The following is an 18,548-nucleotide window of genomic DNA, read 5'->3' as shown; positions in this document are numbered from 1 at the left end:
CCCAACTAACTGCTGTAGTTGCCAGTATAGTGATCAGTCTGGGACTGGTGCACTTTAAATCTTTCCTTATGGAGCTGTTTTGCTTTATAGTAGTAATTAGATATTAACAGCATGAGACTTCTCTCTCAGATCTTGACAAGCAAATCTATATATGAACCAGGAAGCCTGAAGTTTTGGTTTCAGCCAGTCAGAATTTTCTGAAGAAAAATATTTTTCATTAGTAATAATAATAGTAAAAATAGACTTAACAAGTTTTAGTGAAGTCTATAGATAAAGAGTATCAAGTTAAGGCAGAGCTTTGGTAGCTATTGGCTTTGAAAATGGATATGGCAACAGGTACAGCCATTTAATAAAGCTGGTGGTAAAGCTGAAGGAGACTGTCTACTCACCACAAAATTATTTTTCCTTAGTAGATTGGTGATGTGATAGCAGAAACAAAGGAAGCAAGTTTGAGAGGGGAGCTAGGGAGACCAACTGATGGAACATGCATGTTTTGAATAAGGGTGCCAGACTCTTGTTAGCACTACAAACATTTCCTAAAGTGGTCCAGATGGCTGAGTATGAGCATGACTGAGTAGTTTAAGGGCCACAGGTAAATTAATGATAAATGACAAAGCTTAAGAAGATGAGTTCAGAATAAAGCAATAATAAAAAGCTGTTTTTCATATCTATTGTCTCCCTTATATCTCAGCCTTTCATATAGGGAGAGCTAGATGTCATAAATAGGGAGCTGGTGTAAATACTTAGGTTTGGAGAAGCTGTTACCTAAAAATACTGGACATTTGATGATAATTGATAGAGAGCTGTGCTAGAATCATTTGGATCTAGTGTTTGCTTTTAGCTCCATATGATTCCAGTACAAACAAGTAAAGAGCAAACTTCAAAGCAAGCTGAGAAATCTATACAAGTCACTGTTGTTAACAGCTGGGATTCCCCCAAACTATGCACTAGCAATGGGAACTCTAGATCTGCTGGTGCTAAAGGGATTATACAAGTTTCCAGGGAAACAGATTCTTGTCAGTTGAGTGCAGTTAACTTTTTATGGACCATTTAATTTTTTTATTGTGTTTTACAGACAGATATATTACATAGAAAATGCACATGGACAGCTGGTACGAGACCTAGACTTTAATCCCAATAAACAGTATTACCTGGCTAGCTGTGGAGATGACTGCAAAGTGAAATTCTGGGATACAAGAAATGTCACTGAACCGGTGAAGACACTGGAGGAGCATTCCCACTGGTAGAACAAATTATCTGCATGCTGTTTTGTGGGTGGATGGCTTATGTGATTTATTCAGCTAATTATTTTACTGTTAGGAACAGTGCAAATTAGCTATGTTTGTGCTATTGTGAATAGTCATTTTTCTGCACAGAGGAGTGGTTTTAACGTGTGGATTTTTTTGTGTGATTTCAAATTAAGACTATAGACAATGTCAGTCTAGTTGACAAGAAACTGTTAAAATTGCTGGCAGATAGGGTATACCTTTGATAACTTGCCTTGTAGGGACCAGCTGGGATACATCTGTTCGTTCCCAACTTGAGCCTGATTTGCTGCACGTGACATGAGTAGAAAAGCCCTTGAGCTGTTTTGTTTACAGAAGCTGCTCTTGCTGCTCTCTGTTCTCTTATGGTAGAGTGATGAGGATGCTTGAACATGCAGCCCCCGCTTTCTTCATGCTCCTTGCATCCCCTAAGCCTGAATATGCAAGTTGTTTTATTCTCTGAGATAATATTGAGGACCTGTATATACTATTCTGGCCTGTGGCTGGAGCACAGAGAATCTTGTTTGACATTTGCAGACTTCTGTGGTTAAGAAAAGATGAGCAGTTTATATTTTACAAAATCTGAGTTGGAGTATTTCTTGCAAAAGAAATCTGGACCCTGAAGCTACTTTGAGTGCTATGAAGATGTCAATTAATAGAAGCAGCATTTATACTTTTTTGAGATGATTAAAAGAAAAATAATAAAACAAGGACCATAAGACATTTATTATTAACTTGATATGTAAAAATTGAAAAGAAATATAATCCTACTTTTGTTGTAGGGTCTTTTTACTCCAAGGATGTTGTGAGATCTTGTTTAACAGGTTATTTCTAATCCATGTTTTGCTTTGGGAGATTTTCATATTTAGAACCTAAATATTCATCTGACATATTAAACAATGAACTGATACATACCCTTAAGGAATGATATCACTGAATGGTGACTTTTATTTTTGAGGATTTTTTTCCTCAAAACTTCTGTTGAATTTTAAAAATACCCTATAGAAAATCAAATGACATCAAAGCTTAAAAGTGAAAAGAAGACAGCAAAAGCCAGTCTTTGTTTAGAGTGAAGCATGTCACTTCTATGCATATTTATCACATTTAAATTGAAAATGAATTTTAGTTCTGTTATTTAAAATCAAGTCATTTAAGCAACACTACTGTGTTACCTACCAAGAATAGTCTCCTGCTTTTTTTTCTGAATTCCTCTTTTAGGGTCTGGAATGTCAGATACAATCATTCTCATGACCAGCTGATCCTTACAGGAAGCAGTGATAGCAGAGTTATACTGGCTAACATGGTATCAATTTCTTCTGAACCATTTGGGCATATGGTAGATGACGATGAACTAAGTGACCAAGAGGACCACCAACAGGAAGAGAAGTATGAAGTTTCCTGGTTTTTATAGAGAGATTTATAGTTTGTTGTTTCATTGTAATGATTAACATACTGTTCTTTACCAACTAGGATTTTTTTATACAGGCCTTTCAGGTATGTAGAACTGATTTCTATTTAATTAATTCTTTACTCACTTGTCTCTACTCTTAGGTGTAAATCACTCTTTAAAACTAATGGGCATAGTTACTGTGTCTTCACTGGTATAAAGGGGATGGTGATGCTGAGGATCAGTTCTAAAGTTGGTTGTGTCACCGAATAGACTTGCTCTAAGGGGGATCTGGATCAGGTCAAGCACATGCACCTTTAATCATCTGGGTTGCCTAAGAGCTGGGAATCTGCTGTTGCTTTCTGCGTGTTTTTCTTTAGAATTCTAAACATTACAGCAGTGGTAAAGATCTTCCCTACAGTCAGCTAAGAAGTACAAATATATTAATTTTTGTAAATTTCTCTGCTGACGTTGCTGCCAGCTCTAGAAACCAGTAACTCGTTAGACCTATCTCAAACAGAACAAAAGTTTCTCCACTTTCTTGGTGGGGAGTAGTATGCATCACTTGCAGGCATTTATAAGCCCCGTTCTGCTTGGATGTGTGAGGAACTGCACATTTGCTTGTGTATTTTGGGGTGCTTTTTTAATAAAAACTTAACTAAGATGGCAAAATAATAATTTCTCATCTTTCTTTTTTTGTACTTCTGCTGTTTTTCATAGTGAAATGCGTGATATTTGTTTTTTCTCTCTGTACTTCTGTATGAACATGTATGTGTACATAAGGAGCCCTGTATGGGATGGGAACTCAGGACACTGGCTTTCTAATTTTGCAGCTAGCTTATGTGGTGATCCTGAGTAGAGGTACTTTAATTTTTCATTTACAAAATGAACATAATGATACGGAAAGTCTTATAAAATATTTTGAGGCCACCAGACTTTAATCTGTATTCTGTTCTCTGCGGCTGTAAATATGTAAGTGCTGCATGTATGCATTGAATAATTGTTTTGTTAAGTTTGCTAGATTATTTAATACCCCCCCCCCCAACACATACACACCCCCATCTGGAATGAAATAGCATACCTCTAGACCCATTTTTTAATGAAGAAACAGATGGGATGAGGAATAAAGAAATTACGAAAAGATCCCTCGTTACTCCACTGTATTTGCTAGATGTTTTAGTTAAAAGCAACCTAAACTTTATTTAGAGTTTTATATTTGCATTTTTAAGGTTGCTCTTTTATCTTTATTTTATTAAATAAAGATGTAATTTTTCTCCAAACAATTTTGACACTTTAGCGTCACATAAAGGACTTGGAAGTATCTTTTTTTTTTTTTTTTTTTTAATGTTAGAAATGAAAGTATTGCACATAGGCATTGTTAATTGTAAGTGTACAAAATGTCTCTGTGAGTAGTTTGTGATGTGAGTGCCTGGAAGATCAGATTAGGTACCTAGAAAGTTGCTTATGTTGACAAGTACATAGGGATCTGCTTTAGGTACATCAGCAGAGCCTGTAATTATGATGTACCTTTTGGTTCCTTATGCTTGGCTAGGTTATGCAGTTTGTTTTGTCCTGGATAGAATATAAATAGCATTAGTGGAGAGGAGAAAGAGGCTAGGGTGTCATATATGTATATATATGGCAGGAATGCATTAAAGTAAGTAACAGTGCAGGTAAATAGTGCTCTGACAGATGTTGTATAGGAAGTTATCCAGAGCTGTTCTGGACTTCCATTGCTTGTAGACCTGTAAGTTGCCTCACTAAAATGCAAGTGATCGTTTCTAGAGCAGGAATTGTTGAAACGAAGAACATGTAAACCTGTATAACAAATGTGATCCTCTTTTCCTTTCACTATGAGATGCATGTTAACTACATCATAAGTGACTCGCATAATGATGACAAAGCCCTCGCCTTTCCCCGGAGGCTACAGGAGTGCCATCACTAATGCCTGCACTGCTTAAACATCTGCTTTTCAACTGCTAACCTGTGCTCTATAAAACCTGTGCAAGCATTACCCTCTCTAACATTCGTGTGGTACTGTGAGATGCTTTCTTTTTTTTCTCTTTATGAATTTAACATCCATGTGAGCCAAAAGGATGTTTTCAGGGTACTCACTAGCCTTGAACTGTAGCCAGAAGAAAGTTGTTCTTGTCTCATAGTTTTTCTTTTTTCACAGTATGAATAAAATAAAATAAAATACTCTTTGGGTTAAATATAAAAGGAAGAATTTATACCAGTTAAATCCTTAAAGTTTTTTATTTTTTCATTTTTCTTAGCAAAGTTCCCCATATGTTAAACTGTTGACTTGTTCTATTCTAAACAGCTAAGACTTTTGTGGTCTTGAGCTTCTTGTTAACTTTTAGTATATTAAAATGTTTTGGAATATATTTTCTAATTTTTAATATATTTCTTGTCTGGAAACAAGTAATGTATCTGTTTAAACCTGAATTTTTGTATTACAGGGTAGAATTATGCACAAGTCTATGATCTACCTACACATTTATTCTTACCAAATTTTCTGTAGTGTATGCCTATTTCTTCACATTTTGAAGAAAAATAATTATTTAGAGATGTTTAAGTGTATTATTTCATCGAGCAATGAAAAGACAAAACTCGAATGTTGTTTTCTTTTTTTAGTAAGGAGTTATTCTTTATTGAGGTTTCTCCTTTGAGTGCTTGTCCATATATGTGTTGAAGCCTTGGGAATATATGTTTTTACCATGGAGACCAGAAAATACTTGCCAAAGCACTATAACTAAGATGTTGCACAAGGACCTGTCCCTTGTCATAATTGAGTTATAATTCTCAGATCAGAGCAACTTTCTGGCTATTTTTTTCCTGCTTTTTCATTGCTACTGTTGTTGTTTTTCTCCTCAATCACAAAAATGTAAGAGCAGCATGCTGCATCATGTCAGTAGTCTCCCTAGCCCATGTCATGCCTCTCAAAGTGGCCAGGAAAAGAAAGATTATAAGAACGTGAAAAGGAGATGAGACTTCCTCTGGGTACGCTTCCAGCCTGTGGCTTCTTTGCAGGTCAAAAACCCCTCACTGCCTCTGAATCTTCTTTGGAGTCTTCTGATTCTTCCCTTTGGGATGTTCTTTTTTTCACCAGCCATGCTCATCTCTTCTCACTGACTGTGTTCTTGATTGCTCCAAATCATGCTAGCTGAGCATATACTGCCTTTGTGGAATGCATTTAGGAGAAATATGCCTACTGTATTGTGTTCTTGCACTGAATAAGGAAAGGTTTCAGCACATTCTGGTCAGGTCCCCACTCTGGATTATTAAATGCATTCTTCAAATACGGTGGGGGGGGGGGGGGAGAGAGAGAGAGAGAGAGAGAGGAAATAAAGCACAGTACTCCTAGCTTAATTTCTAACAGTTTCTAACAGCTCTAACACCAGAGATAGAAAAAAATTGTACAAAACACATGAAAATGGATAGCACAGATGAAGTGAATATATGGAGTGCATTTCGATTTCATCTCCAAAACAAAGTTGATTTGTAGACAGAATGGGAACCTGGACAGAAATGTTTGGAGTGCTTTTTAGTCCTCAATTTGAACATAGCATTGAATATTGCACTTCCATGGGAGCCAGTTATTAAGGCAAGCTTTTCTTTGGCCTCTCTTTCTTAATGATTTCACACTCTAGTGTTGTATGGACTTTCTTCCTGCAACACTGGACTTTCCTGAATTCCACGACAACTTGATGGTGTTAGTAAGTCCCATTTTAGACATCTGCAGAGCACTGGGAACTCTGCCCTCCATTGAAGGGAGGTGTTGACTCTTCCATATGCTTTCATCACCCTTTGATCATCCTAATTTTTAATATCAATGAATGAGTATATTTGACTTACTTCATAAGTCTGCCAATCATTTTTACTCTACATTACTATTTCCAACAGAAAGAAGAAGTACTACAAGATTCCTCCAGTTTAGTATGACCATCTTTGCTCACCAGTTTTGGTTTATTTTCTTCAGTTATTGCAATATATTTATGTGCCTTATAGGTTTGAATTTTTAACTATGTAGCACTTTGTGAATTATCAGCATGCCAAACAGTATGAGAGGACCATCTGCCACCTTAGCAGTGGCAACACCAAGGCAAATGGTGTGTCTCTAGTAATGGTTTCTTTCTGCATGACTTCTGTGGCTGGAGATTCCTGGCAAGCTTGAACTGATGATGGAGGATTTAATTTTTAAGAGGAAAAAAGCCTTTCTGTGTCTGTACTAATGAAGGGATTTATATTATCACTAATATTTTGGATTGCTATATCAGCCTTGGGAAGGAAGCTGTCCTTAAACTTTGATTTTTACAGCATATTTGCTCCCCTAGCTCTCTTTGGGGTTGATCACTTGGGAATTCTGCTCTGTTGTCCTTGGCACAGTTGATGATTCAGGCCCTTTTTCTTCCTTCTCCCTTATGCTACATTTCTTTCTAAAGGTAAGGATAAGCTTAGAACCTATCTTTAGTTATCTACTGAAGACTGTACCAGAAATTCACATAAGGAAATAAATTTATCAATATTTTTTCTGAAATTCTATCCTTTTAGGCATATTTCTGTCTTTCTTACAACAGGACTACACTGTCCTTCTATATGAGCTGGGCAAGATCTAAGATCTGAGGATTTCTCCCTGTTTTGTATTTAAAGCTGAGAGAGATAAAGGACTGGTCAGTACAATGTGTCTTGTTGAGGTAGTGAAATTTTACATGAGATTTCAAGTGTAAAAACATCTTCAGCAATAGGGATGCACCAGAGAAAGAGTGGTGCCTGGCCTCTCTCTAGAAAGAACTTTCTTTCCAAATTCTGTCTGAAGGAGGTGGTGGTTAATACTTTTTGTGACATGTGATTTGGTGCCATTTGAACAGTAAGTAATACGGTTTCATTGTAGTGAGTATGAACTGTGTAGTCTAACATAACTCATGTATACACATCCGTGACTTCAAGAGAGCAGACTTTGCCAGCACTAATGAATTGAGAAGTATTTGCCAAACAGTCTTGATAAGGCAGGCTTCCAGGGTATTTTCACACAGCTGCTAATAGTGTTAATTTTGATGATAGCTTTTTTCTGGTATTTATGTCTCAGAGAAATCTAGAAATCACAGGATTACACTATAGAATCACCCAACAGACTCAGTTAATTAAAACAGTTTAAATTGCTGTGCTGGAGAATACCAGTGTTTTGGGCTTTACTGGTAGGATGTCTTAGCTCAGCCAAATCCAGGGAAGCAGCAGTTTCCAGTTCCTAGATTATTTTCCCTTTAAGAACTGTGTAGTTTTCCCCTTTTATTTATATATTTTTATATATATATATATATATATATATATACATACACACACACACACACAAAAATATACATATACAAAAATATAAATATGTTTTCACTCAACTCAGCAGATATACTTCTCAATTTATATTGCATATAAAAACAAATTTGAAGACTTGCTATATTAATATGTGTATCTCTTGTATTTAAAGATGGTTTTCTTCCAGGAGAAGTCACTTAGAGGGCTAGATTTTGTGTGGAAAAAAAAAAGATAATGCTTATAATAGTATGAATAGCTAATTATTGTATATATAAATTGTACTCCAGTATGAAGATCTTTTGAGTTCTGTCTTTCTTAATAGAGGAAAAGAAGTAGTGTGTGACCTGAGCTTACCAGCAATAAAGTTTTACAATTGCTGAGTTCTGTCCTGCAGTTAAAGGAAAAGGACATCCACAGCACTTTTCTTAGAATCCAGGGCTATGCATTTAGTCTTCAGGTTTTATTTTGAACACTGCAGTATGCGTGCTGCTCTACTGAATCAGATCTATTTTATAATAATTTTTTAGATTAAGGAGGACTTAACTTTGAATGTGATAAAGAATTAATGATTTTTAGTGACTCTGAAAAACATTTTATTGAATATTGTGATGACAAAACCAAATTGCAAGTGCTGCAAACTTAAGTGGTTTTTAGCATGAGCAGTAACTGGAAATAACAACTCTCTATGTGAAAACAATTATCCAAGGCTTAACAGGCTTCTCTCTCAAGTCTGTAACACGATTAACCTCAAAGTTATCTAGGAAAATTAAAGCTTTTTTCACAGGAGAAGCTGGTAGGGGTCGTGCTATATGAGTAAGACTACAAAGAGAAAGCAGTCCGGTTTCAGCTCTGTCTGACACAAGTCTTAAATTTATGGAGGATGTAGATAGAGATTACGCATCCATAGTAAGGCTACTATGAGTACTTGTCTGTCTCAGAGACTGATGCCTTGTCAATAGATGCTATACAATAACATATATAAAGAAAGAGAAGGGCAGTTAAGTTTGTCTAGAAATAATCTTTTAAATAATACAGGAGAACCAGAAACTAAAGAAACTTTAACGGGCAGGGAGATTTAGGACAAGGAGGAAAATACTAAGCTTGCCAAGCCTAACAAGTATGCTTAATGTCAAAATATAGTCTAACCAAACTCCAATGTCAAGGAATCAAGAGGTTGAGCACGTACGCCTGTAGTACACTCATTTAGTCAAAGCATAGCAACAACATTTTTACATCTATAGACAGCAGATTATACATAAAAACAAATGTCTGTGTTTTGACAGCAACCTGAATTATATATATTAAAGTAGAATGGAAGAAAGTTTACCAACATCCACTGGTACTTTTCCTGTTTTTGAGCTTCCCTAACTGGGACAGAATTTAATGTCCTGAACTTTCTTCTTTCCTAAAACCTGCCCAAGATCAACTGGCTTTATCCCAGCACCCAGTCCACTTTGAATTCTTTGAGGGTAAAGAGTTAAAATTTCAATCCTGGGATACAAACTAAACAGTTGTAAGCATCCTAGATTCATGGGGAAATAATAATAATAATAATAATAATAAAATCCTCAGCCTGTTCTTAGAATACCAGTCATCCTCCCCTTCCACCCAAAATGCGGATATGCAGCTGAGGTATTTTCTTTTTCTGGTAAGGAAGCCAAAAAAAAAAAAAAAAGCTTGAGGATCCTCATAGACAAAAAAGATCTTTCAGATCTTCTGTATTGTTGTGGAACCGTGTAATCATGTAATTCTGGAATTATTTTTCCCTCCTGCTTACCTTGCATAGTATCTGGCTCTTTATCAAAGTGAATTCTTAGTGTGAAAGATTTTCTCAGATTCTCAGTAAATGTCTCAAGTCTATGCCTCTCTTACACACAAATAATTTATAAAAAATGTTATCGTAGATCTGGACCTGAACTCATGTGGCCTGAAGAACCGCAGGGATAGCTTTCTTTTTTGGAAAGGCACAGATTTACTTTAGTCCGCAAGGAGAAAGTTAGTGTATAGACAATAAGTGAGGGTTAAAAATTGTAGTAGTGAACAAAAATGCCAAACAGTAGTCCATCTACTAATGCAAGCTTTCCTTGAACATTCATTCCCCTATGACTTATAGAAATTGAATTAGATGTACTATTTTTAAATGAAACACCAGAACAACTTTGAACATACAGGAAAACAGCATAATCTAGAAGCTTATCTGTCCTTGTTTACCCAACCTTTGGTTACCAGAGACTCTTGGTTAACTGAAAGTCGGTCACATCCCCTGATGGCAGTGTGCACCATGCGTTGCTCCCTCCTTATCCAGAGGGACATTTGAAACCTTCAGAATAATGGAGTTCTGGATAAGTGGGTGAGCACTGCGTGAAGCACATTGCTGCCTGGGGACATGACCAACTTTCACTTAACCAGCCGTGTCAGTTAACAGGGAGTTAGAAAAACATGTTGCAGGAGGCGAAGCATGTGTGTGTGTTTATTAGCTCTTTACTGTTAGATGGTTTGTATCAAAGTACGTACTTGGAAGACCTGCAAAATAATCCTACTCTTTGTAATTATATAGACGCTGTATGTTGTTTGTGCTAGAACCTCTTTTTTGTTAGGTGACCTTAAACATAGCATAAGTAAGTGATAATAGTCCTTTAAACTAAATATCAGAAGCTATTCTGCAGTATTAGATTGCTTCTGGTTTATTCATTAAATTCAATTTAATTTTAATTGTGATGTTAGGTTCACAGCTGGTTAGTCTGGCTACATGAACCAGCAATACCGTGCAAGCCATTCAAGTTCAATACCATCTATGCGTTTTGTGACTGTAGAGATGCGTGCTTTCATCTTTTAGGGAACAGTGGTAAAGGACAAAGACTGCCAGTAACAACTCATTTCTGTAGCAGCAGAATCTGCTTAAATGACTGAGTGGCATTCACAGGGTTCGCTGTGCTCACTTTCTGTTGGGAGGATTGAAGCTGCAGCGCAAGTCCGTTTCAGGGTGGTAGGGGGCTGCCTCTCAGAGACTGTCAGGCAAGAGTGATCTTCTCTGGATGAGAGCGAGCTGTAAGGTCATCCTCTGAGAACTCACCTGCCCTGTAGCTACAGAATAATGTACTGCAGGGTTGCCCTCTAACCAGAGGGATTGGCTCTGCAAGCGGAGGAAGGAAGAGGAGCTCTCGGCTAGCAGAAGGCAATCAATCAGTCTAGGGGCTGTGGAATTTAGAGAATAACCTGCGTCTCTTAAATATTTGTGATATGAAAGAGAATCTGTTTTTTTTTCTCATGAGATTAACAACCAGGAGCTTGGGTGTTGTGATGAGAGGGGTGGAATACTGCAATAGGTGAGAATCAGGGGAATGAGTATAGCTCAGGAATGGGAGAGAAAGATGGGAAGGTGTTCAGAGTGGTTCCTCTACCTCCCTTACATTACTCTAGAGATAATGGATCGAGGACTGCAGGATTCCCTTGGAGATGCTGCCTTGTTAGGGACTGCAACCTCTGACCCAACTACTCTTCTCTAATAAAATCATATATTCTTTTAAGAATTCAATTAACAAAAAAAAAAAAAAAAAAGATGAGAGAAAAGCTGTTGAGAAAAAAGTATGTATGCATTTAGATCAGCCCCTGTACTTTGAGTTGCTTTAGAGGGAAAGATGTTTAGTATATTGCTTCTGTGAGATCTGAAACTGTACTGAAATTGAGAATAACAGATAATTTGTTGCAGCAGATGAAGTCTTTAACATTGACTTGATTCTGCCATGTTATCTAAAACATGAGTGCATGCACATATCAGATGTTGAACGATGCTTCCTTGGAGCCCACCATAGCATTCCTGTACTATAAATAGGAGCTTTCATATCCATCTATGTTTATGACACTTAATCTTTTCAATCAGGTGTATTCACAAATCCTTTTTTTTTCTTTCTTTTTTTTTTTATTTTTATTTTAGGAGTAAAGAGCCCCTTCAGGACAGTATAATAGCTACCTATGAAGAACATGAAGATAGCGTATATGCAGTTGAATGGTCATCAGCAGACCCATGGCTATTTGCCTCTTTAAGTTATGATGGGAGACTTGTTATTAATAGGGTTCCCAGAGCTCTTAAATATCACATACTCCTATAATTTGTTTGGATTATGGTGGAATTATTATCTTGATGTATAGAATTGGTAGGTGGTGTTCAGTTTTTCCAGATTTTTTTGGTTGTTGTTAAGTATAAATGTTAAAATTTTGTTAAGAATAAATCTGTACTAATATAGAAACTTGTGTTTCAGGTTTTGTCTTTTGTATTTGCCTTAGAAAATATGATAAATCTTCTTAAGTCTCTGCTAGTTAGAGATTTTTTTTAAATCACTTTGCAATTGTGAGTTATAATGTTTCTGAATATATTGGGCAATTTCCTCTGCTGTTGATTTATTGCTTCAGCTTTACACTAACGTAGTGAATTACAGAGATATTATCATTATGCCAATATAAAGCTGGGAGAAGATAGGGTGCATGTAGCTGAAATGATCTACCTATTTACAAGAATAATGTTCTAGCTTCCTTCTTTTCAATGTAAGCAGTCTATGTTCTTAGCTAGGGCCACATTCTGTTAACTATTCTGGCTCAATTCTTTAATGACTATAAATACAGTTGGGAATGGTCTGAAAGACTTTCTTAATTCACTCCATTATTTTAAACAATTTTCTCTCATTTTGCCTGTCTAACAAAAAATGTTAATCATGAAGGTGAAACCTTCAAAATATATTTTTCATTTAAGCCTTATAAGGAGTAGCAACAACTTACCATTCTGTAAGTTTCAAATTAAATGCATTTTTGTGCTGTATGTTGCTACTGGAAGCAATAGTTCTCTTTATCAAAATCTCTTATATATTCTTCTGTAACGTATTACAACATGTTCATAGAATTCAGTTGTCCTGTAATATATTTTGAAAGTCCCTGGAGCTACACCATTGTTAACCTGAAAAATCTCTTTAATAGTTGTAAGTAATCTCTTTCTTGTCTTTGGCTGTGTGCTGTTCTGCAGTATGCCTGCATAATGTAACAGGTTTTCAGCTAAGCACAAAACATGTTCTGCTAAAGCCTTCTCTTTGCAATACCTGACCTAGGCATCAGTGGCTATTCAGTTACAGATACTAGGAATAGACACCTGTTGCCATGCAGGAGAACGCACAGAAAACTTGAAATGTGGATGGAAGGCACATAAAATAGGATTGTGCATCCTGCCCCCTGCCCAGTATAGTTTGCTGTTAGGATAGCAGTTCTGCTGCCTGCTCTCTGTGTGCTGAGACTGAACACAGCTGTAATTATGCCCCATTGCCTTTTCTTCGCTATTATTTCCAGTTTACTTCAGAACTCGGGTATGCGAAATGGTGTCAGTTATGGTAGCATTATGTAACACGACTCTGAAGAAATACCAAAAACATGGGATGGAAAGATCAATACCAACATCCTGCTATGAGTCCTGCTGTTGCTATAGTAACTGTTGGTGTTTCTGTTAAGGGACAGCTTGCTACTAACCTTTGCTTGTCCTTACCGCTATCTGGATCGAAATACGTCCAAATGTGATTTGTTGTGCGTACACAGCTGCTTATATGGGAAGACACATTGAGAGCATAACTGACTGGTGTAGGCCAAAGTGTCCAGAAAAGATGAAAGTTGAATTCCATTCTTGGCTTATTAAAGAACTTATTTGGAAGAATTCATAGAAGCGTGATAATTCAATTAAGCCACGTGTATTATTGTTTGTATTATTTGCGTTATAGTGATGCCTGTCTGCTCTATAAGGAATGCTTCTGCGGGAAAGTCTGACTGTGTTAAGATTTTAAACTTTGCTATTTCAAATTGTCTCAATCTGCAACTGGGCATGAGCTATTCACCTGTATATTATAAGAAAAATTACATTTCCAAATCAGTCATGCTTCAGCTCTCTGAATTTCTAAATCATTGATTGGAATATAGCTTTACAAGTGGAGCTTTCAATCTTCAGACAAAACCACTTCTTTTTTTTCCCCGCACAAAAAATTCTACAGTATATCATTAGTAGGCAGCAGAATATTTTAAAACTTTGTTCACATTAGCAATAAATGTCTAATGAAATTGTATTGTCTCTTAATGTATATGATTTACAGTGTGAAGGTGAACAGGAAATTATGTAACCGTATGTAGTGCTTGGTTTTACATGAAATAAAATATGGGACAGATTTTGGGCTAATCTTGAAGTACTGCATTTCCTTTAATTTTACAACTTTATGCAAACTGGAAAGCTCTATCTGTAAACAAATAATAATGATATATTTTTTCTTTATTTTAGTATTGTTCACCTTTTGGTAGCTGTTTATAATATCACATTATAAGGGAAGAAGATAAGGGATGAACTATGGGAAGAAAAGGAGTAGCAGGTCAAATTTGAATGAAATGCATTACAGCAGAAGCAAGAGAGCAGGCAGGGTCAAATTTTAATCATTTTTAGCTATCTCTAAAGTGAAATCTGAGTTGCATGTTCAGCACTCACAGCAATATGAAAATGATGTTCATAAAGGGAAAGCTTTTGACAAGGTTTCACCTCAAGCTGTTAGAAAAAGAAAGCTGCAGTAGGATAAGAGGAAAGGTCCTCAGATGGATAAACATTGGTTAAAGATAGGAAATAGGAATCAATCATCACGTTTTTCAACATAAAGAAGTTCTGCAAGGATCTGTCCTCAGGCCTGTGCTTTACATTGTATTTGTGACCTTTTTGGAAAAAGGGCTGCGTATGAAAATGGCAAAATTTGCAAATGCTGTTCAGAATGGTAAAGATGATTGACTCTGAAATTACTGAATTGAAAGAATTATAGTGGAACTGAAGGAATTGTGGAAGGGTGTTGCACAACACTGAATGACTGCATGATAAAATGATAGATGAAATTCAGTGTAGGAATTGTGAAGTAATGGATATGGAAGAAACAGTAATTTTACATATACTTTGGTCAATCGTAGTTAACTATTACTGCTTGGAAGTGCCATCTTGGGGTTATAATAACTTTTTAAAAGCATTAACTTATTAGAAGTTAAAAATCAAATTAAAATGTAAGGAGTTACTAGAAAGCAAATAGAGAAGAAAACAGGTGTGTTAATCTATTGTGTAAATCCATAGTGTACATGCATCGTGAATAGTGATGTAGTGTGTAGAAAAACAGATGAAGTAAAACTGAGAAAGGTTTTAGAGAAGAATGACAGAAATGATGAATAGTATGCAGCACCTGCATGAGGATAACTAAATAGACTGAAAGGCAGATGGTTGAGAGGGAAAGATAAAAGTCCATAAAATCACGAGTGGCAGGGGAGAGGATGAATAGGGAGTGATTGTTCACTGTCTCTTCTGATACAAGAACTAGATGTTATTAAATGGAACCAGCAGGTGGTGGCTCAAAACAGAAAATGTGGTCTTTACAGCCATGCAGTTGAGCTGTGGTGTTCCTTTTTAACACACACACACACACACACACACACACACACACACACACAGGAAAAAAAAAAACATGTTATAATGCTAAAGTTTACATGACTTGAAATAATTGGACAAAGTCTTGAAAGAAGAATCCACCAAAGGCTGCTAAACACAAAGGCAGCACCTCTCTCTCAGGAAATCCTTTTCAACCATGAAGCACTGGACACTAAAAAGAATACTGGAAAAGAGTCCCAGTATGTCTGCCCTGTCTTTACTTGCCTCCCTACACACATGCTATTTGCCCGTATAGGAAGAAAACAGAACTTAAAAATACTAGTGTATTCTCCAAAACATTGTCTCTGGTACTGAGATATCACATTCACTCCTGTATTTTCATCTTTCACAGCTCTTTACTTTGGTTATAACTTGTGTTTTAAGGGATTTTTGATTTAAGGGATTTTAGAAAACCCTCATGTCTCAGATGAAATTCTTACAAAATCCCAGTATTATTTCTGGAAGCTGTCTACTTTGTTGCAAAACCCTCCTTGGCAGTGGGACTTTGGAGGCAAACTGATTTCTGTACAATAGAGAGAGTCCATCACCTCTACTGAAATTCAAATCATATTCTGAGTGATCTTAAAGATTGTTATGGTGTTTCATAGACAGTGCTATTTTATGCTGCCACATATCACCATTTGTAGGTGCAAAATTATGATATTTTCAAAACACTTCTTAAATGATTTTCATTTGCAGACTATATCTAGGTAAGAAGCTTTAATAGTTTTTGGTTCTGAAAAGGTGAGTTCTGGTATTCTGTAAAGGTGTCAAATTGTCAGTATTGCAGTCTAAAAACTTGTTGCATTCCAGATTTAGTGTTGATAATCTCTACTTTGTCACCAACTCAGTTTTATGTGCCTGGTGTGGAATTGGTAAAATGCTTGAGCTGTTATGTTTTTTATTTCACAGACATGAATTGCTGAAGGAGAAAGGAATTGATAATGCTTTCTTAAAGATTTTGAGCTTGATCTAAGGCTCACTGATGTCAACAGAAGTCTTGGCCATTTAATGGGAAGTTCAGAACAACAATTTGTTTTACTCTTAAGTGAAAATGATGCTAACTTCAAAAAAGCCTTCAGTACAGACCTGGACTTTGCCTGTGGTGCCAGTGCTAAAATTAGCTGACCTGTACTGAAGCTCATAAAGTTAATGAATTACTTGTCAGCATCGGAATTAATGAAGAATAAGTATTGGATGGCATGGATAGGCTTGACATTTGTTCTAGACCTATTCCCCTTTCTTCTTACCCTTTTGTTACACAAAGGTGCAGGGAAATAGTATGGATTGTGCTCAACACTTAAATTAGTAAAAAACAGTGTTTTATAAAGAATTAAGCTACCTGACAGTTGTATTTTTGAGCTTATAACTGAAAATGCTAAACCTATATTTGTCTATTCACTTGGAATTCCTAAATCTTACAGCCTGGAACCTTTTCAGTATTTGAGAGTGAAATTCTGATGTCTTGCAACTTATTCAGGATAGCATCAAACAATGTAGTCTAAATCATGGTAAGACGCCCTAAAGTAGATATACTTGTGTCTGACAATGCTGAAGCAGTGAAAAGTAGGTAATGATAATTGTAAAGACCAGTAATTGGATACAAGTTCATAACGTAAAAATTAAGCATTTACCATTAGTATGTGTAACCACTATTTGGCTTTACAGAGGATGTTTGAGGGGTTTTGCTTTTTGTGGGGGATGTGAAGAAAGTACTTAAAACTTTGTTGTAGAACTTGTGGCATGAGTGCCATTCTTAGGCTGCAAAAAACCCATGGTTTCTGGAATAGCAGCTGAACTGTCTGGAAGAAAAGTGCAAATCAATTTTTAGAGAAGACTGGCTTTCCTATAAAGGGAGCTACTGATTTTGAAAGTGATGGATAGTCTCCAGATCAATTTGCACATTGCTCCTGCTCATTCCACCTGCCACTTTGGTCAGTGAGGGACTAGTGAAGTGAGAAGAAAATGACACAAAGGAGATCTGGAGAAAAAGAAAAAGACATAGGCAAAGAAATAGTAAAAGGAAGACTGACAAATATGGAATGAAGAGTAAATTGAAAAAGACAAGATCAGGGAAAGATCAGTTTGGAAAACAGAAATGGGAAAGACAGGAAAAAATTGGCAGTAAATGAAGTAAAGAAAGATGTGGAGATACAGAGTTTTAAAACAAGAAGTAAAAGTAGATTTTTGTTCGTTTGTTTTAACTAAGTCCTTAAAATTTTACATGTTGATCTTTCATGTCCTTAAAATCTTACGTTATTAGTCTCCCCAAGTTAACTGATTTAGGTACTAGAGAATTCGTGGTTTATATTGCAGCATGTTAATTCTGTCATTGGATACAATGTGTGCATGATAGTTGTCATCAAGTTTGGGCATAAATGCACATATTCTTGTTGATCCAGAAGTTATCAACCCCAGGTGATATGTGTGAAGAGAGATTTCAGTTCGTCACTGCACTTTTTAGAGGTCAGGTTGTAACTGCTGATGGGAGCAGTTGAAGTCCGTTTCAGTGCCAAGCAAACAGATAAGGTGAGCAACCCTAGGGAGCAGAACCAGGGAGCATTTCAAGGTGGCTGTTTCTTGAGTCTCACTAGTTAGAGCTTCAAATGTCTAGTCTGTGCCTTTAGGAGAGTGTCCCAATGCGAATTACTTAAGATATTAAATGTAATCAGTAAAATGTCTGAGCTGCATGCTTCCTTCTGCACTGACTTACCTTGCAGCAAAACAATTTTGAGCTGTTATTGAGCAAATCCTGACCCCTTCTGTTTTGGTGCTACCACAGCCACAACTTCATAAAGAGTCTTGGTGCTCCAGCACAGAAGATAGCTTTGGGGAGAAAAAGATGAATGAGTCTTTGCTATATCCATGTGCCAAGCTCCTCGTGTGAAGATGCATGGTGAATATGTGGGTTGCTGTTGCCCTGGAGCCTTAGCAACAGCTGCCAAGCAGCTGGGCTGAGCAGGGAGGACCTCTAATGTACCTTTTCAGCAAATTGTCCATTTATTCTAACTCTGTCCTGAGTTCAGGATTTTGGCAGGAGGAACTATGGAAAATCTTCTTAATGGAGAATGAATTTAGAGTATGGGAAAGCTTGGAAAATCCAAAGATACCACAT

The 18,548-nt window shown here is 36.6% G+C and overlaps 1 protein-coding gene across 2 annotated transcripts in view; it reads left to right on the top strand.

The window, feature by feature from the left end:
• Window positions 1-14,164, top strand: part of EIPR1 (EARP complex and GARP complex interacting protein 1) — an 86,884-nt gene extending 72,720 nt beyond the window's left edge. For both annotated transcript variants that reach the window (XM_062571142.1, XM_062571143.1), the window contains exons 7-9: window positions 1,076-1,243; window positions 2,484-2,651; window positions 11,897-14,164. In XM_062571142.1, coding sequence (XP_062427126.1) covers window positions 1,076-1,243; window positions 2,484-2,651; window positions 11,897-12,071 — 511 coding nt within the window. In that variant the 3' untranslated portion in view covers window positions 12,072-14,164. The remainder of the gene's footprint in view (window positions 1-1,075; window positions 1,244-2,483; window positions 2,652-11,896) is intronic.
• Window positions 14,165-18,548: the final 4,384 nt, after the last annotated feature.

This window comes from Rhea pennata, chromosome 3 (genome assembly GCF_028389875.1).
Source record: "Rhea pennata isolate bPtePen1 chromosome 3, bPtePen1.pri, whole genome shotgun sequence".
Taxonomy (NCBI): Eukaryota; Metazoa; Chordata; class Aves; order Rheiformes; family Rheidae; genus Rhea; species Rhea pennata.
The sequence above is the reverse complement of the archived record's forward strand: the minus strand, read 5'-3'. Positions and strand labels throughout refer to the sequence as shown.